At 41.2% G+C, this 13,869-nt stretch overlaps 1 protein-coding gene across 3 annotated transcripts in view; it reads left to right on the forward strand.

Moving 5' to 3' along the window:
* Positions 1-2,143: 2,143 nt before the first annotated feature.
* Positions 2,144-13,869, forward strand: part of PPP2R2A (protein phosphatase 2 regulatory subunit Balpha) — an 81,392-nt gene continuing 69,666 nt past the window's right edge. The window contains exons 1-2 of one of the 3 annotated variants that reach the window (XM_025394706.1): positions 2,144-2,476; positions 4,325-4,399. In XM_025394706.1, the coding sequence (XP_025250491.1) occupies positions 2,470-2,476; positions 4,325-4,399 (82 nt within the window). In that variant the 5' untranslated portion in view covers positions 2,144-2,469. Of the gene's footprint in view, positions 2,477-3,874; positions 3,937-4,324; positions 4,400-13,869 lie in introns of those variants that run through there. The other 2 variants (XM_025394707.1, XM_025394705.1) reach the window with 2 other exon arrangements.

Raw genomic sequence — 13,869 nt, forward strand, 5'->3', positions numbered from 1 at the left:
TCTTTTTCTGTCTTCCTTTCTCTCTCTCTCCTTTCTGGGTTCTGGTTAAGATGGAGAGCTCTCCCTGGAGGGTCTGGGATTGAACCACCAAAGAAGGGTAGAGCAAACAAAAAGGGAAATAAATGAAGGCATATCCAGAGAAATACATTTATGGAAAACACCAGCATTGAAGAAAATACAGCATGCAGTGCATTGAAGTTTTGTACCTGTTGTACAGGTAGCAAAAGATAACAGATAGAGGGTGGATTTTTTAGTTTTGGTTAATTCATTGGTAAAGTGGGAAATATTCATGCAGAAATGGAGGAATGATCATGCAGTACTGCAGTGGTTCCTTTGGAGGAATTTTGAACGTTGCATTACAGTTCAACTGTCCTGGAAATAAAAAATATGGTAGAAAGCAGAGATGGTGGGGAGGATGTGTAAATATCTTTAACTCCCCCTTCTTGGTCTCCAAACACCTTTATCATTCCATTCAGCCTTAGGCCAAATTCTGGATGCTTTTACAGGTGTTTTTCATGTGTAAAACGTGCATATCTATCTCCTAGGAGCATCGTGGAGATGGAATGAGATATGTAAATTGTGCTGTATATAGCAACTGCATCATTAGAGCATCTTTCAACAGAAGTTCACATCACCTCATAGCTGATGACTGGCATTTCCTGTTCATTTTTTTCCTTCTACCTCTTAACCTTACTGACGATGCTTTCAATACAAATCTAATAACAACGGCAGCTAACATTTATCATGTGCTCAAATTAAGTCATTTCATCTCCCCAACAATCCTATCAGGTAGGACTGTCATCTTCATCTCCTGAGCTTTGGAATCACATTAGGCAGCCTGGCTTCAGAGTCCAGCACTTTTTGTGTTTTTGTTTTTGTTTGGACAAGATCGCATTCTGTCTCCCAAGCTGGAGTGCAGTGGTGTGATCACACAGCCCACTGCAGCCTTGACCTACTGGGCTCAAGCAATCCTCCAGCTGCAGCCTCCTAGTAGCTGGGACTATAGGCACGCCATCATACCTGGCTAATTAAAAAAAACTTTTTTTTTTTGTAGAGATGGGTCTCCCTATGTTCTCTAGGCTGAACTCGGAACTCCTGGCCTCAAGCGATCCTCCCACCTCGGCTTCCCAAAGTGCTGGGACTGCAGACGTGAGCCACCGCTCTTAAACGCCCAGCTCTTAAGCATGCAGTACACCACGTTTAGCTGGAGAGACGCCAGGTCACTTCTTGGGCCATACCCTTCTCATCACAAACTCAGGTTTCTCTTACAAACCACCCTTAGTGCCTGCAGTGCCCAGGACTCCTGCCTTGGTTCCTGGGGCCCACGCGAAGGTGACTTAACTTACCTAGATGGAACCAGCCCAATGGTGTCCCTCTGAACACCGTGAACTTTCACCCCGGCTGAGCAGTAAGTCTGCACCGCTCTCCCTTTCTTTGCAGCCCCAGGGCTGACCCAAAGTGACAGCCCTTTTTACTTACTCTTCCTTTTTACTTACTTTCCTAAGTAGCAGTGTGAGTTTTTTTGTTTTTTGTTTTCTTTGATGCGGAGTCTTGCTCTGTTGCCCAGGCTGGAGTGCAGTGGCGCGATCTCGGCTTACTGCGACCTCCGCCTCCCGGGTTCAAGCAATTCTCACACCTCAGCCTCCCTTGTGGCTGGGATTACAGACGCACACCACCACACCTGGCTAATTTTTGTATGTTTTTTTAGTAGAGATGGGGAGTCACCATGTTGGCCAGGCTGGTCTCGAACTCCTGACCTTGTGATCCGCCCACCTCAGCCTTCCAAAGTGCTGGGATTAGTGTGACCCACGGTCCCCGGCCCTGGTATTCCTAAAAGACGTAGGACCCCACGAATCCCTGGACGCGAGGACGTAAACTGGACTGCTGAGCCCGCCCCAGAGCTCCCGCGCTAGTGCGAAAGGCTGGGACACTGCCAGGTGCATACAGCCGCGGCCTGGCGCAGGCAGAGCGGGCAGATGGGGCGCCATGGCCAGACGCGGGAGCGGCGCAGGCCCGCCCGGTCCGGACGCGGAGGGCGGGGCACGAGCGCAGCAGGAAGGGGGCGTGGCCAGGAGCGGGCCCGGCCGCTCCCCCGCCCCTCCCCCTCCGCTCTCCGCCCCAGCCCGGCGGCTCCGCCCCCTGCGTGACGTCACTGGCCAGGCCAGCCGGCGCCATTTTGAAAGTGGAGTCGCCTACCCCTGCCGCTGCCGCCGCCGCCGTCGCTGTCGTAGCCGCCGCTGCCGCTGCCGGAGAAAGAGCACGAGCGGGGAAGCCCCAGAGTGAAATCTAGCATCCTGCCGGCTGGTCTGCCCGCCCCTCCTTCCTTTTCCCCCGGCCCCCGTCCCCTCCCCCCGCAGGTGCCATCCGCCGCCATCCGCCCTCTCTACCCCCCCATCCCCAGGTGAGGGGGGTGAGTTCAGGAAGCGGAGACCCCGAGGAACCCAGCAGGGTCACCATTTGCAGCGCAACATGGCAGGTAAAGGAGAAATCCCCCTCGCCCCCTGACAAGGCACCGCTTCCTTCTTTCTCCCTCCATCACCCCCTAGCGACCGCCCGCGCCTCGCGCGGAGCCACAGGACGCCCCTCGGGTTTGAGGGAGTAGGGTCCAGAGGGGTGGGGTGGGGGCGGGGAGGGCTCCCGGGAGGCAAGTGGTCACAGTGAGAGTCACTGGGCTTGGAGAACGGGGCTGGCGCCGTGGCGGGGGTGGGGGTGGGGTGTGCCGGCGAGCTTGGGGTGAGGCGTGGGTGGGGCGGGGTGGGGGCGCGTGCAGATTTGTCCCTCCCGCTCGGGAGCCTGCTGGATCCTCTCCCACCTCCCCACCTCGCCCCTCGCCTTTATTTTTTTTTTTCCTGCAGGTCTTCATTTAATTTGTATTTTTCCGCCTGCTGCAAGTCTTCTTGGGTGTATATACACATTTATTTTGCACCGAGAAGAGCGCTTTACAAGTTAAAATACAATGGGGGCATATGTGTGTTTTTTCCCCCACTGTGGATGCCAGTATTTTTGAGACTGGAAGCCTAAATTTTTTGTTTCGAACCATTTCGTTTCCGTTTCTTCCCTCTTACCGCCGAAGAGTGCAAGGCCTTTCATGTACAGCAAGTTGCATGAAAATAATTTAAACTTTCCGTTTAGTATGTTAGCTTTTTTGCAGATGTCCTTTTCCCAAAAGGGTTTGGTAGAGTTAGTTAAAATAGTTGCGGAGTTCAGAGATATAAATAGCAAGGAGGAGAGAGATTTAGGTAGAAGCTTTGAAAGGGAGGGGAAAGGATGTAGAGAGAAAATCAGTTTAGGAATAAATTTAGCAAGGAATAGGGGTGATGGGGGAGAGAGAAGTAATGTAATTGCTTTGAGAATTCTTTTTGTACATGTTAGTGTTGCTAAATCTTTTCCTTCATGTAGTAGAATCAACTCCGGATTTAGATTCAGTTTCTTTCTCCCTAGAGCCCCAGGACATTTTCACCATTTCGACCTCAGTACTTGCACGTGAAATAGAAACATTCCGCGATGAGACCAGTTTTCCGTGCTATTATATTCATTATTTAGATAATTAAACCTTTTGAAAAAGTTAACGTGTCGGATTGACTTAAGGTTTGCTATAAACAAGTTGCTTGTTGGCCTTGTTGAATAATGAAATGAGATTAAAATTGTTTTGCACGAGATGACATGTTAGCGAAATGAATTCTTTGCCAGGTCCTTTGGAGTCGAGGGATGAGGTGAAGGGAAGCAGAACAAGCTTCCTTTGACAGTCTCTTTAGCAGCATTCATTTCGGTTTCTTTTCCTCTCTGTCTGGAGCCAGTGATTTGCTGGTAATGAATGCAAAGAAATGGGTGTAGTGTTTGCTGTGTGTGCACTTTGGTGATAGGGTTCATATGAATCATTACTTCTTACCCAGGCAGTAATGTTCCCGAAGTTTTCTCTTCGTTCTATGTTTCATGGTAGTTAACCTTATTAATTCTTCTGCAGGCTTTTTGTACACTTAAAAAGAAAACTCTTTAACTCTTGGTATTTACTTTTTTTCTGGTAGGTCTTGCCTGAATGTAAGGCTTTTACTGTATTTGAGAGGAGGTTTGTGAACAGATGTATAATGACCGTAGATCATGTACCTTTAAATAATTTCATACCTGGAATGTTTGTTTTTTTCTTTTTAATACAGTACCAACTATTGGGGTCTCATCTTTTTCCAAACTGGTGCTCTTGGTGGTAGTTGTATGTGTGGGCAGAACTAGGCTGTTAGTATCATGCCAACCATGGATACCATCTCTGTGTTTACGAGAGTCAACATAAGCAGAACTCGGTTTTAATTGGTATGTTTTCTTTTTCCAGGAGCTGGAGGAGGGAATGATATTCAGTGGTGTTTTTCTCAGGTGAAAGGAGCAGTAGATGATGATGTAGCAGAAGGTAAGAAAGCGTTTAATAATGCAAATTTTGGATATATAATTTTTTCAGAAATGTTTCCTACTGAGGGATTTCCTTGAAGCCGAAGCTGCTATAAATTCGAGATGATTTTGTGTTTATTGTCCAAGAAATGTAAGAACAGTTTTAAAAGTTACCTTTCTGAGAAACAGCCTTAAATTTCATTTGTTATTTATGCCTTGTTTTTATTATTTTTTCCTCTGAATTTATATGAAAGGTGATGAGACATACAAAATCCTCACGTGAAAGCTGTGAGCCTCATTTAAGGGTTTCTTTGTTATGTAAATTCCACATACAAATAACTGGCGATGCATTTTTATGTTTGTACATTGTTTTAGATAAGTAAATTGAAATAGGTGCCGTCAACATTTGGTTCAGAAACATTCTTAACAGCGTCTTTGATTTTTATGGGAAGATTTTTAACTACTTATGAATTTGTCCACTTTGGGAGTGTGATGCTGATTGGCATATTCTGTGAAGAAAGATAGCTCAGGTTATTCATTTTGTTGTCTTTCTGGTATTTAGGTGGATAAGACAGTAACAATGCTATGCATATATCGCTTGTCTTCTAGGAAGCGTATATTCTTGTGCAGGTAGAAACTGTGTTTGATCAGTTGAAGTACTTGCGTCTAATTTTCTCCCCAAATTTGTTTACTAATGTGTTTCAGAAGTTTAAGTTTTGGAACTTCAAGGTTTTGCATTCGAGATGGTCTTAGGCTGCAGAGGCATTTCCCACAAAGTTGTTGCATTGTTTCATTCCTCAGAAATGTTGACGTTTTTTAATGGTATTGTGTGTCTTGAATTACAGTAGGAATTTTCCAAACAAAACTCATAAATTCAAACATGTACTTTTGAATTTTAAAAATTTGGTGAAAATTCATAAACCTTTTTTCCCTAGATTGTGTTGTCCTCGTATTTCAGGTGGTGGGTGGTAGCCGAATGCTTTTATTTGCTTGTGTCAGTGTCATTCTTAATGAAGTGTCTGTTTTAGAGTGTGGTGAATCCTATGGGAAGCCAACTGGCACAGGTTATACTTGTCATATTTTACAGAGCTTTTCTTTTGAATCCTTATCTGTTTCTTAGATGAGAAACCAGAGACAAAAGAGACTGACTGATGGTCATGCAAATAGTGTAAATCAAGGTTTTCTGATGAAGTCAGTAGTGTTTGACTTGTTTAGAGAAATAAGTCCTAACTTCAAGGGAGGAGTTGTGTATTACTCATGTTGTAACTATATTACCTGTTGAATAGTAGACACTCCAGTATTGGATCATTAGTTCTGTGCAGTTGTGTAACACTCACCAAGTTGTGAAAGTGCTGTATACTTGGAAAATATTCTTTGGTTGAATTCCATTTATTCCCTTAGGAAAGTTCCCCTAAATGCTGAGCACTGAGGGTGCTTGGTGTCTAGAACATAAACTCTGCCCACAAGGAGCTCATAGTTTGCTTATTACACATTAGGCAGAAAGACCGCATGGCTTTATTTAATGAGAAGAAATTGGTATTTCAAACTGAAGATCATTTACCTAACTGAACCAAATAGCTTGTGATATACGTTAAGTCCTCCCTTAATGTTCTGTGACTTTAAGCAAAGAAAGCAAGTTCTATAACAAAAGATGCTGAGCAGAAAAAAAAGTCAGTTTTCAAGAACATATTGAGATGAAGTTAGGAGATAAATCAGTTATAGTTCCCCTTTGCTGATACTTAGTAGGTGCGTTTTTCTACTGATTCATTAAATAATTTTCTTTAGAGGTTAAATATTTTAACGTAAGCATATTCTTAGCATCCTAAAACGCTGATACTTGGTATATATATTTTAGTAAAATAACATATATCTTAGTAAAAATACGACTTGTTCTAATAGGTATCATTATACAAACGTATTAAGTATAAAAATCCAATTTTCAAGTGACACCACTTTAATTTGGGTATTTCTGCATACTAGAGTTTGAATATTATAGTCTTGTTTGTTTTACTAAGGGAAGATTTGCTTTTCTGAAGTAAAATAAGATTATTAACACATTCCCTACCCCCCTACGTAGACTGATTTCTTAAACAGGTTACATGTAGCTCAACTTTTACTTGCCTGTTTTCTGTTAATGATACATCTTGATTGTCTCCATATTGCCTACCTTTCTCCCGTCTACATGCGGTCAGCTGCCAGGGCATACCATTTTTACTCTGTAATGCCTTAATATTCTTTGCATACCTGCTTTCACCTCTGTTCAGGTTTCCACTCTCCCTCATCTGAGTTGCAGTAAGTTCCTAAATTATTCCCTGCTTCTTCATCCTATGTTTTGCTTGAGAGTTAATCTTTTTTTTTTTTTTTTTTTTTTTTTTTTTTTTTTTTTTTGAGACGGAGTCTCGCTCTGTCGCCTGGGCTGGAGTGCAGTGGCCGGATCTCAGCTCACTGCAAGCTCCGCCTCCCGGGTTCACGCCATTCTCCGGCCTCAGCCTCCGGAGTAGCTGGGACTACAGACGCCCGCCACCTCGCCCGGCTAGTTTTTTTTTGTATTTCTTAATAGAGACGGGGTTTCACCATGTTAGCCAGGATGGTCTCGATCTCCTGACCTCGTGATCCACCCGTCTTGGCCTCCCAAAGTGCTGGGATTACAGGCTTGAGCCACCGCGCCCGGCTGAGAGTTAATCTTAAATGCAGTCCTAGTTTTGTCGTTTTCCTCATAAGTCCACGGTGGATCACTGTATCCACTGGATTAGGAATTAAGTTCAAACATCTCAGTCTAGAATGTGTGACCTTTGTCCAATATGGCCTCTCCTTCTCTCAGTTTATTTGCTGCCATGGCTGATGACCCAGCTAAACAGATACTGTTCTTCAAAGGCGTTCTATGCTGTCTTACTTTAGGGTCTTTGTTTTTGCTGCTTCCACCTTGGAATGCCTGACAGTCCTCCCACAGTTCTCTTACCAGGATCCTGTTCATCCCTCAAATCATGCCTTTAACCTTTTTGCTAATTCTGTCTTTTGGAAATACCTGTTTTTAAAATCTTCCTTTATGGCACTTCATTACATAGATATCATAGAGTACCCCACGTCTCTACTGTTACGTACTACAAAGTTTAGTGCAGGACTGATTTATCTTCGTACCTTATGCAGGCATGAAACTGCTCTGTCTAGAACAATGCCTGGCACGCAGTAGTTGAATATTTGTTTGAATGAAGGAACATAAATATTACTGTTCTTAGGTTTTGAAAGGGGATGAGAAGTGGTAAGGGGATGATTGAGATGTACTTCTAGCAGTCATGGATTTAGTTATTTGGTAGACTTTTTAAAATAAAAATTTAAAATGCTGTCTGCAGAATCATTGGTAGGCTTTTTATAACCAGATTGATGATATACAACCGTATAATACAAAGAAATCTGGAGACCTTGGGTTTTTACCCTAGCTCCAGCACAAACTAGTGTGTGTCACTGGGGATAAGTACTCCCCTGGGTTTCTGTGTGTTTAGTAATGGAATAATAAGAATGGATTAGGTGATTTCTGCTCTTCCTTGTACTTTAATCTTGTTAATTTCCAAAAGCATCTAAAAACAGCCCAAATTCTTTTTTTTTTTTTTTTTTTTTTTTTGGTGAGACAGAGTCTCACTCTGTTAGGCTGGATGGCAGTGGCGCAATCTCGACTCACTGCATCCTCCGCCTCCCGGGTTCAAGTGATTCTCCTGCCTCAGCCTCTTGAGAAGCTGGGACTACAGGCGCATGCCACCATGTCCGGCTCATTTTTGTATTTTTATTAGAGATAATTTTGCCATGTTGGCCAGGCTTGCTTTGAACTCCTGACCTCAAGTGATCCACCTGCCTCGGCCTCCCAAAGTGCTGAGATTACAGATGTGAACCACCAGCCACAGAATTATTACTACTGGTAATTAATACTACTGGTATTATTTGAGATGCTGGACTCTCTAGAGGCCTAAAAAAATAAATTATTGCTAGTAATGTATTTTATATTTTTAATTTTTCTTTTATTGAAAACTTTCTGTCATGAGACAGTAGGTAAGAGCACAGACTCAGGTGCTAGGCTACATGGTTTGAATCTTGCTCAGTCATTTATCAGTTGTGTGGTCCTCTCTTTGTGCCTAGCTGCCCTCTGTAAAATGAGGATAACAATGAAACCTGTCTTTTTTACAGTGTTGTTTTGATGATTAAATGAGTTTATACACATAAAACAGAACAGTACCCAGCACAAAAGAGCCTTATGAGGATTTAGATACTATTACTTGAACCTTCATATTATTGTTACTTTGAAGGAAGAGTCTTTGGAGTATGAGTAAATTGGGGATTTGTCTTTAAAGCCTACTAAAAATTTCTCAAAGTGAAGGAAATAGCATGTATGTGTGTTTTATACATACTCTTTGATTCCACTAATAATAAATTACCAAATACATTCAAAACTATCCTATAGATTTAGAGACACATATGAAGCTGGTAAAACTATGAGGAAAAGCTATGAAGTAAAAGGAAAAAAAGTACTGTAAAAAGTACTATGAAAGTCACTATAGTGGCTACCTTTAAGCTGTTGGAAGGGAGTTGTGATTGGGAAGGGTAGGGGAGGCCCTTGGGTGCCATCTTGACTGGAATGGCGGTTGTACAGATGTTTGTAAAGACTAACCTGGGCATTTTTGTTTCAATTTTTGTTTTTCTTTATCTGTTAAATTTTACAATAAGAGGATTTTAGAAATCTAATACAGTACTAAAGAGTTTAGGATGGAAAATGGCAGTCCCCTACCTCCCCACTCCCTAATCCCTAGTCCATCTCGTAAGAGCAGTTGTTCAGCTCATCTGCTGAATTCCTTGGTGCATCATTTCCTTTTTGGGTATAAAATGATATTTCTGTATCTTGTCAATTTTAGCATTTCCAGCTGACTTGCTCATCTAGTAGGTGATAACTAAGCTGTTCACATTATCACCCCCATTTCTGTCCCTATTGTGCCCCAATATTACATCACACACTATGATTAAATTGGACGTCAGTGCTTAAGTTGTTATGACCGGGCACACGTTCTCTACTGAACCAGTAGTGCTCTACAATGTTTATTTCATCCTAAAGGTAATACAGTAGTTGCTTGTTTGTTAAGTTGGCTACTATTTGTTTTTTTAAAAAACTTAATCTGGAAAGTATGTGGAATAGTATAATGAACTCCTGTCACCCATCATTGTCAACGGCCAGTGCTGCCCCATTTATGCTTCCATCACTTGACCCTTTCCCATCCTTTTGTTATTTAATAATGTAATATTTGTTTTTAAAATCTGGATTTAACAAAATAGAAAGCAAGTTCATTTTTTAAAGTCAAGCAGTAAGAAATTTTTTCTAATGATTTTGATAATGTGTTTAAATTTTGCTTGTGGAAATAAATTATTAAAGATTCAGATACATGTGGATAATCTGAAGTATGTAATATTTGGTCAAAATAATGGAACAGGCCAGGTGCAGTGGATCACGCCTGGAATCCCAGCACTTTGGGAGGCCAGGCAAGAGGATCTCTTGAATCCAGGAGTTTGAGACCAGTCTGGACAACGTAGTGAGACCTTGTATCTACAAAAAATAAAATATTAGCAGGGTATGGCGGCGTGCAACTGTAGTCCCAGCTACTCAGGAGACTGAGGCTTGCGCCTGAGAGGTGCGCTATAGTTAGGCTGTGATTGTGCCACTAGACTCCAGCCTGGACAATAGAGTAAGACTCTGTTTCAAAAAAAAAAAAAGGAACAACTTAACCATTCAAGATAGTTGTTTTAATTATTTTAATATACATTTTAATTGTTTAGTAATCTTAAAATATCAGATGTTATTAAATATTTAATAATGAACCTCATCTCCATATTTGATAGTCTTAAACTTTCATAGGAAATTATTTTAGGATATTATCTTATAAAGTCTGATTTTATGAAACTTGGATCCAAGTGCATTGTGTGTTTTCAACTGTTTGCTTTCTGTTTACTGTTGGTAGGATTTAGCCTTGTGGACTGGGTCTTGAAAAATATTTTTTAAATGGTAGAGGCTAAAATATGCCCAAATAAGGACATAAGTAAAAATTTGAGAAACAGTCCATATTTTGATATCACACACAATTTAATGGTTTTAATCCATATCATAATGCTATATTATAGCATACCATAATGCTATAATATGAACAGAATTTAAAATCATGTCTCTTCTGCATCTTTTTTTTGTTAAAGACAAAGTCTTGCTATGTTGCCCAGGCCATCTTCTGTGTTTCTTAGAGTAGTATGCATGTTAGATTTAGGCAGTAAGGTAAGTTAGTAGAAAAAAATAGTAGAACCCTGTTGTTTTGTGGATTTAAAAATAGTGGCACATTAGCTGTATTCCGAAACCTAATGACCTATGGTGAAGGTCTTAGTTAATATCCTTACCTTGTATGACATGTGACACTTCTTTTTCTTTTTTTTTTTTTTTTTTTTTTTTGAGACGGAGTCTGGCTCTGTCGCCCAGGCTGGAGTGCAGTGGCCGGATCTCAGCTCACTGCAAGCTCCGCCCCCCGGGTTTACGCCATTCTCCTGCCTCAGCCTCCCGAGTAGCTGGGACTACAGGCGCCCGCCGCCTCGCCCGGCTAGTTTTTTGTATTTTTTAGTAGAGACGGGGTTTCACCGTGTTCGCCAGGATGGTCTCGATCTCCTGACCTCGTGATCCGCCCGTCTCGGCCTCCCAAAGTGCTGGGATTACAGGCTTGAGCCACCGCGCCCGGCCGACACTTCTTTTTCTTAACACTAGCATTACTACTGACTGAAGTCTAGTAGACCTCACTCAGTACAGTCACTTAAAGTAGTAGTGTCAATTTACCCATTAAATACCATGAATGATAGTATCTGTTTAGCATAAAATAGTTTTCTTGCTTTATTTTAAAATACTAAGTTTTTTCACATTCATTTGACAAAAGATTATGAGAGATAAAGGCCATTGAAAACATACAGCTGAAATTTTGTCTTGTTATTAAAATAAACCAAAAATTAGTCTTGGATGTTTCTTAGTACTCTGTAATAGTGAATGACATATTAAAGTCAAGTTATTGAAAATTGTAGAATAAGCAGAATGATGAGAGGTTGAAGCAAAAATTCATAAAATCAATGAAGAGGTTACAATATGTTACATATTTACATATAAATGTTTGCCTAGTTTATCTTAAAGTTGAGTTGTAGGAAGAAAGGTAAGTTTCTTAATGCTGTTAAATAGGAAAACTGAAGGACTGGAAATAGCTAAAAAATTTTAGCTAATATCCTCAACTATAATCTTGTTGCCCTTTAAGGTGATGATGGAAATTATAATTAAGTAATCAAGTATCCATAAGATGCTTCCTCAGCAGACGGAAAGAAAAGTAAAAGCTGGCCGGCCGTGGTGGCTCACGCCTGTAATCCCAGCATTTTGGGAGATGGAGGCAGGTGAATCACAAGGTCAGGAGTTTGAGACCAGCCTGGCCAATATAGTGAAACCTAAAAATACAGAAATTAGCCAGGTGTGGTGTCGTGTGCCTGTAGTCCCAGCTACTCAGGCTGAGGCAGAAGAATGGCTTGAATCTGGGAGGTGGAGGTTGCAGTGAGCCGAGATCGTGCCACTTGCACTCTAGCTTGGGCAACAGAGCAAGACTCCATCTCAGAAAAGAAAAAGCCTGGGTGCAAATTAGATTTTCTATAAATAAACTGCTGTATAGTCATTGTAAGGAAGGCATGGCATGGCCATCTTGAGTAACCTAAATTTTTTGAGTGCTTAACTATGTACCAGGCATTGTTTTAGGTGCTTTACATCTATTAATTTACTGTTCTTCGCAAAAACCTTGTGAAATAAGTAGACTGGTGGGAAAGTTAATTAACAGTATAATCTTGAGCAGGTGATGAAGCTGGGATTCTTACCTCAGACCTTTCACTTTTCCTAATATAATTTTATTTCAAAACTTGATCTCCTTTTAGTTCAGGTGAAAGTGTTTGATGTTGTTGAACTGCAGCTCTTGTTTATAACAAGGTTTATTTGTAATGCCTAGTAGATAATTTTTATTTTGAAGTAATCAAATATAATTTGGAGATTTATTGAATTTTCTGCTAATGGCATTCTTTTGAGACAGGGTCTTGCTGTGTCACCCTGGCTGGAGTGCAATGGCATGATCACGGCTCACTGCAGCCTCAACCTCCCAGGATCAAGTGATCCTCCTGCCCTAGCCTCCTGAGTAGCTGGGACTACAGGCACAGGCCACCACGCCTGGCTAGTGTTTAAAAATTTTTTTGGTAGAGACAGGTCTCAACATGTTGCCCAGGCTGGTCTGCTAATGGCATTTGTTAGCTGAGATGTGCTGTCTATAGATCGGTTATAAGGGCTTTGTTAACCCTCTGATGTGTGTGAAATTGTATAATTGTACATATGTGCATTTCTCTGGTCAGAGTCCATAGCTGGCATCAAAGTTGATATCATGTAGTCCAGTGGTTCTCTTAAGTGTGGTCTGGCAACCCCTGAACTCATTCAAACTGTCTGTGAAGTCAAAACTATTTTCACAGTAGTACTCAGATGATACTTGCCTTTTTCAGTACACTTTGCAGCAGTGGTACAGAAGCCATCTTAGCATGAGATCAAGACAGTGGCACAAAAGGGTAGTTGTAGAGGTAATCATCATCACCATGTACCAGCAGTTTAAAAAACTATCAGTTTTAAGAATGTCCTTGAAGCAGTAAAAACTTAATTTTATTAAATTCTACTTGAACACATATCTGTTCAACGTTCTGCATGACAGAATGGGAGGTATACCTAGAGCACTCTGCAAGGGGGCAAAGTACAGTGGTTGTCTGGAGGAGCAGCATTGGTGCAGCTGTTTTGAGTTTCAACTGCTGTTTTCATGGAACATCATTTTTTTTTTAAATAACTGGTAAACTATGGTTATTCGGACTTGGATATTTGGTGGACGTTTTCTCAAAAGAACGGTGAAACTGTTGCTTCAGTAGACAGTGTTTGTTGCCCATGATGAAATTTGAGCTTTCAAGCAAAAATTAGAATTTTGGAAAACGCGTATCTGTAATTGTGAGCTTGACAGCCTCCCAGTACTTAAAAGATTTTTTCAAATAAAATCAGTAGTCATATTAATGAATGTGATTTTTTGATAAATATGTCAACATTTGGAAGATCTGTAGAACTCAGTGAATCAGTCTTTTACGAGTGACCAATGCATGTGATGTTAAACAGTCATATATCAGTAAAAGTGCATGCTAGAGCATTGTATTTTAATGTGACAGACTACCGATATGTTTTCACATTCCACAAACCTTTAAGAATCTACCACTGAGGAGTTTTGGTGTCGTATCAAAGGTATAGCCATAACTACCTGAAAAACCTATTAAAATATTCCTCCCTTTCTAACTACATTGTCTGAGTGAGGCTGGATTTTCTTCACATATTTAATCGACAAAGCATATTGTGGTACAGTATATTGAATACAGAAACAGTTAAGAGAA

Source organism: Theropithecus gelada, chromosome 8, assembly GCF_003255815.1.
Source record: "Theropithecus gelada isolate Dixy chromosome 8, Tgel_1.0, whole genome shotgun sequence".
NCBI classification, from domain to species: domain Eukaryota; kingdom Metazoa; phylum Chordata; class Mammalia; order Primates; family Cercopithecidae; genus Theropithecus; species Theropithecus gelada.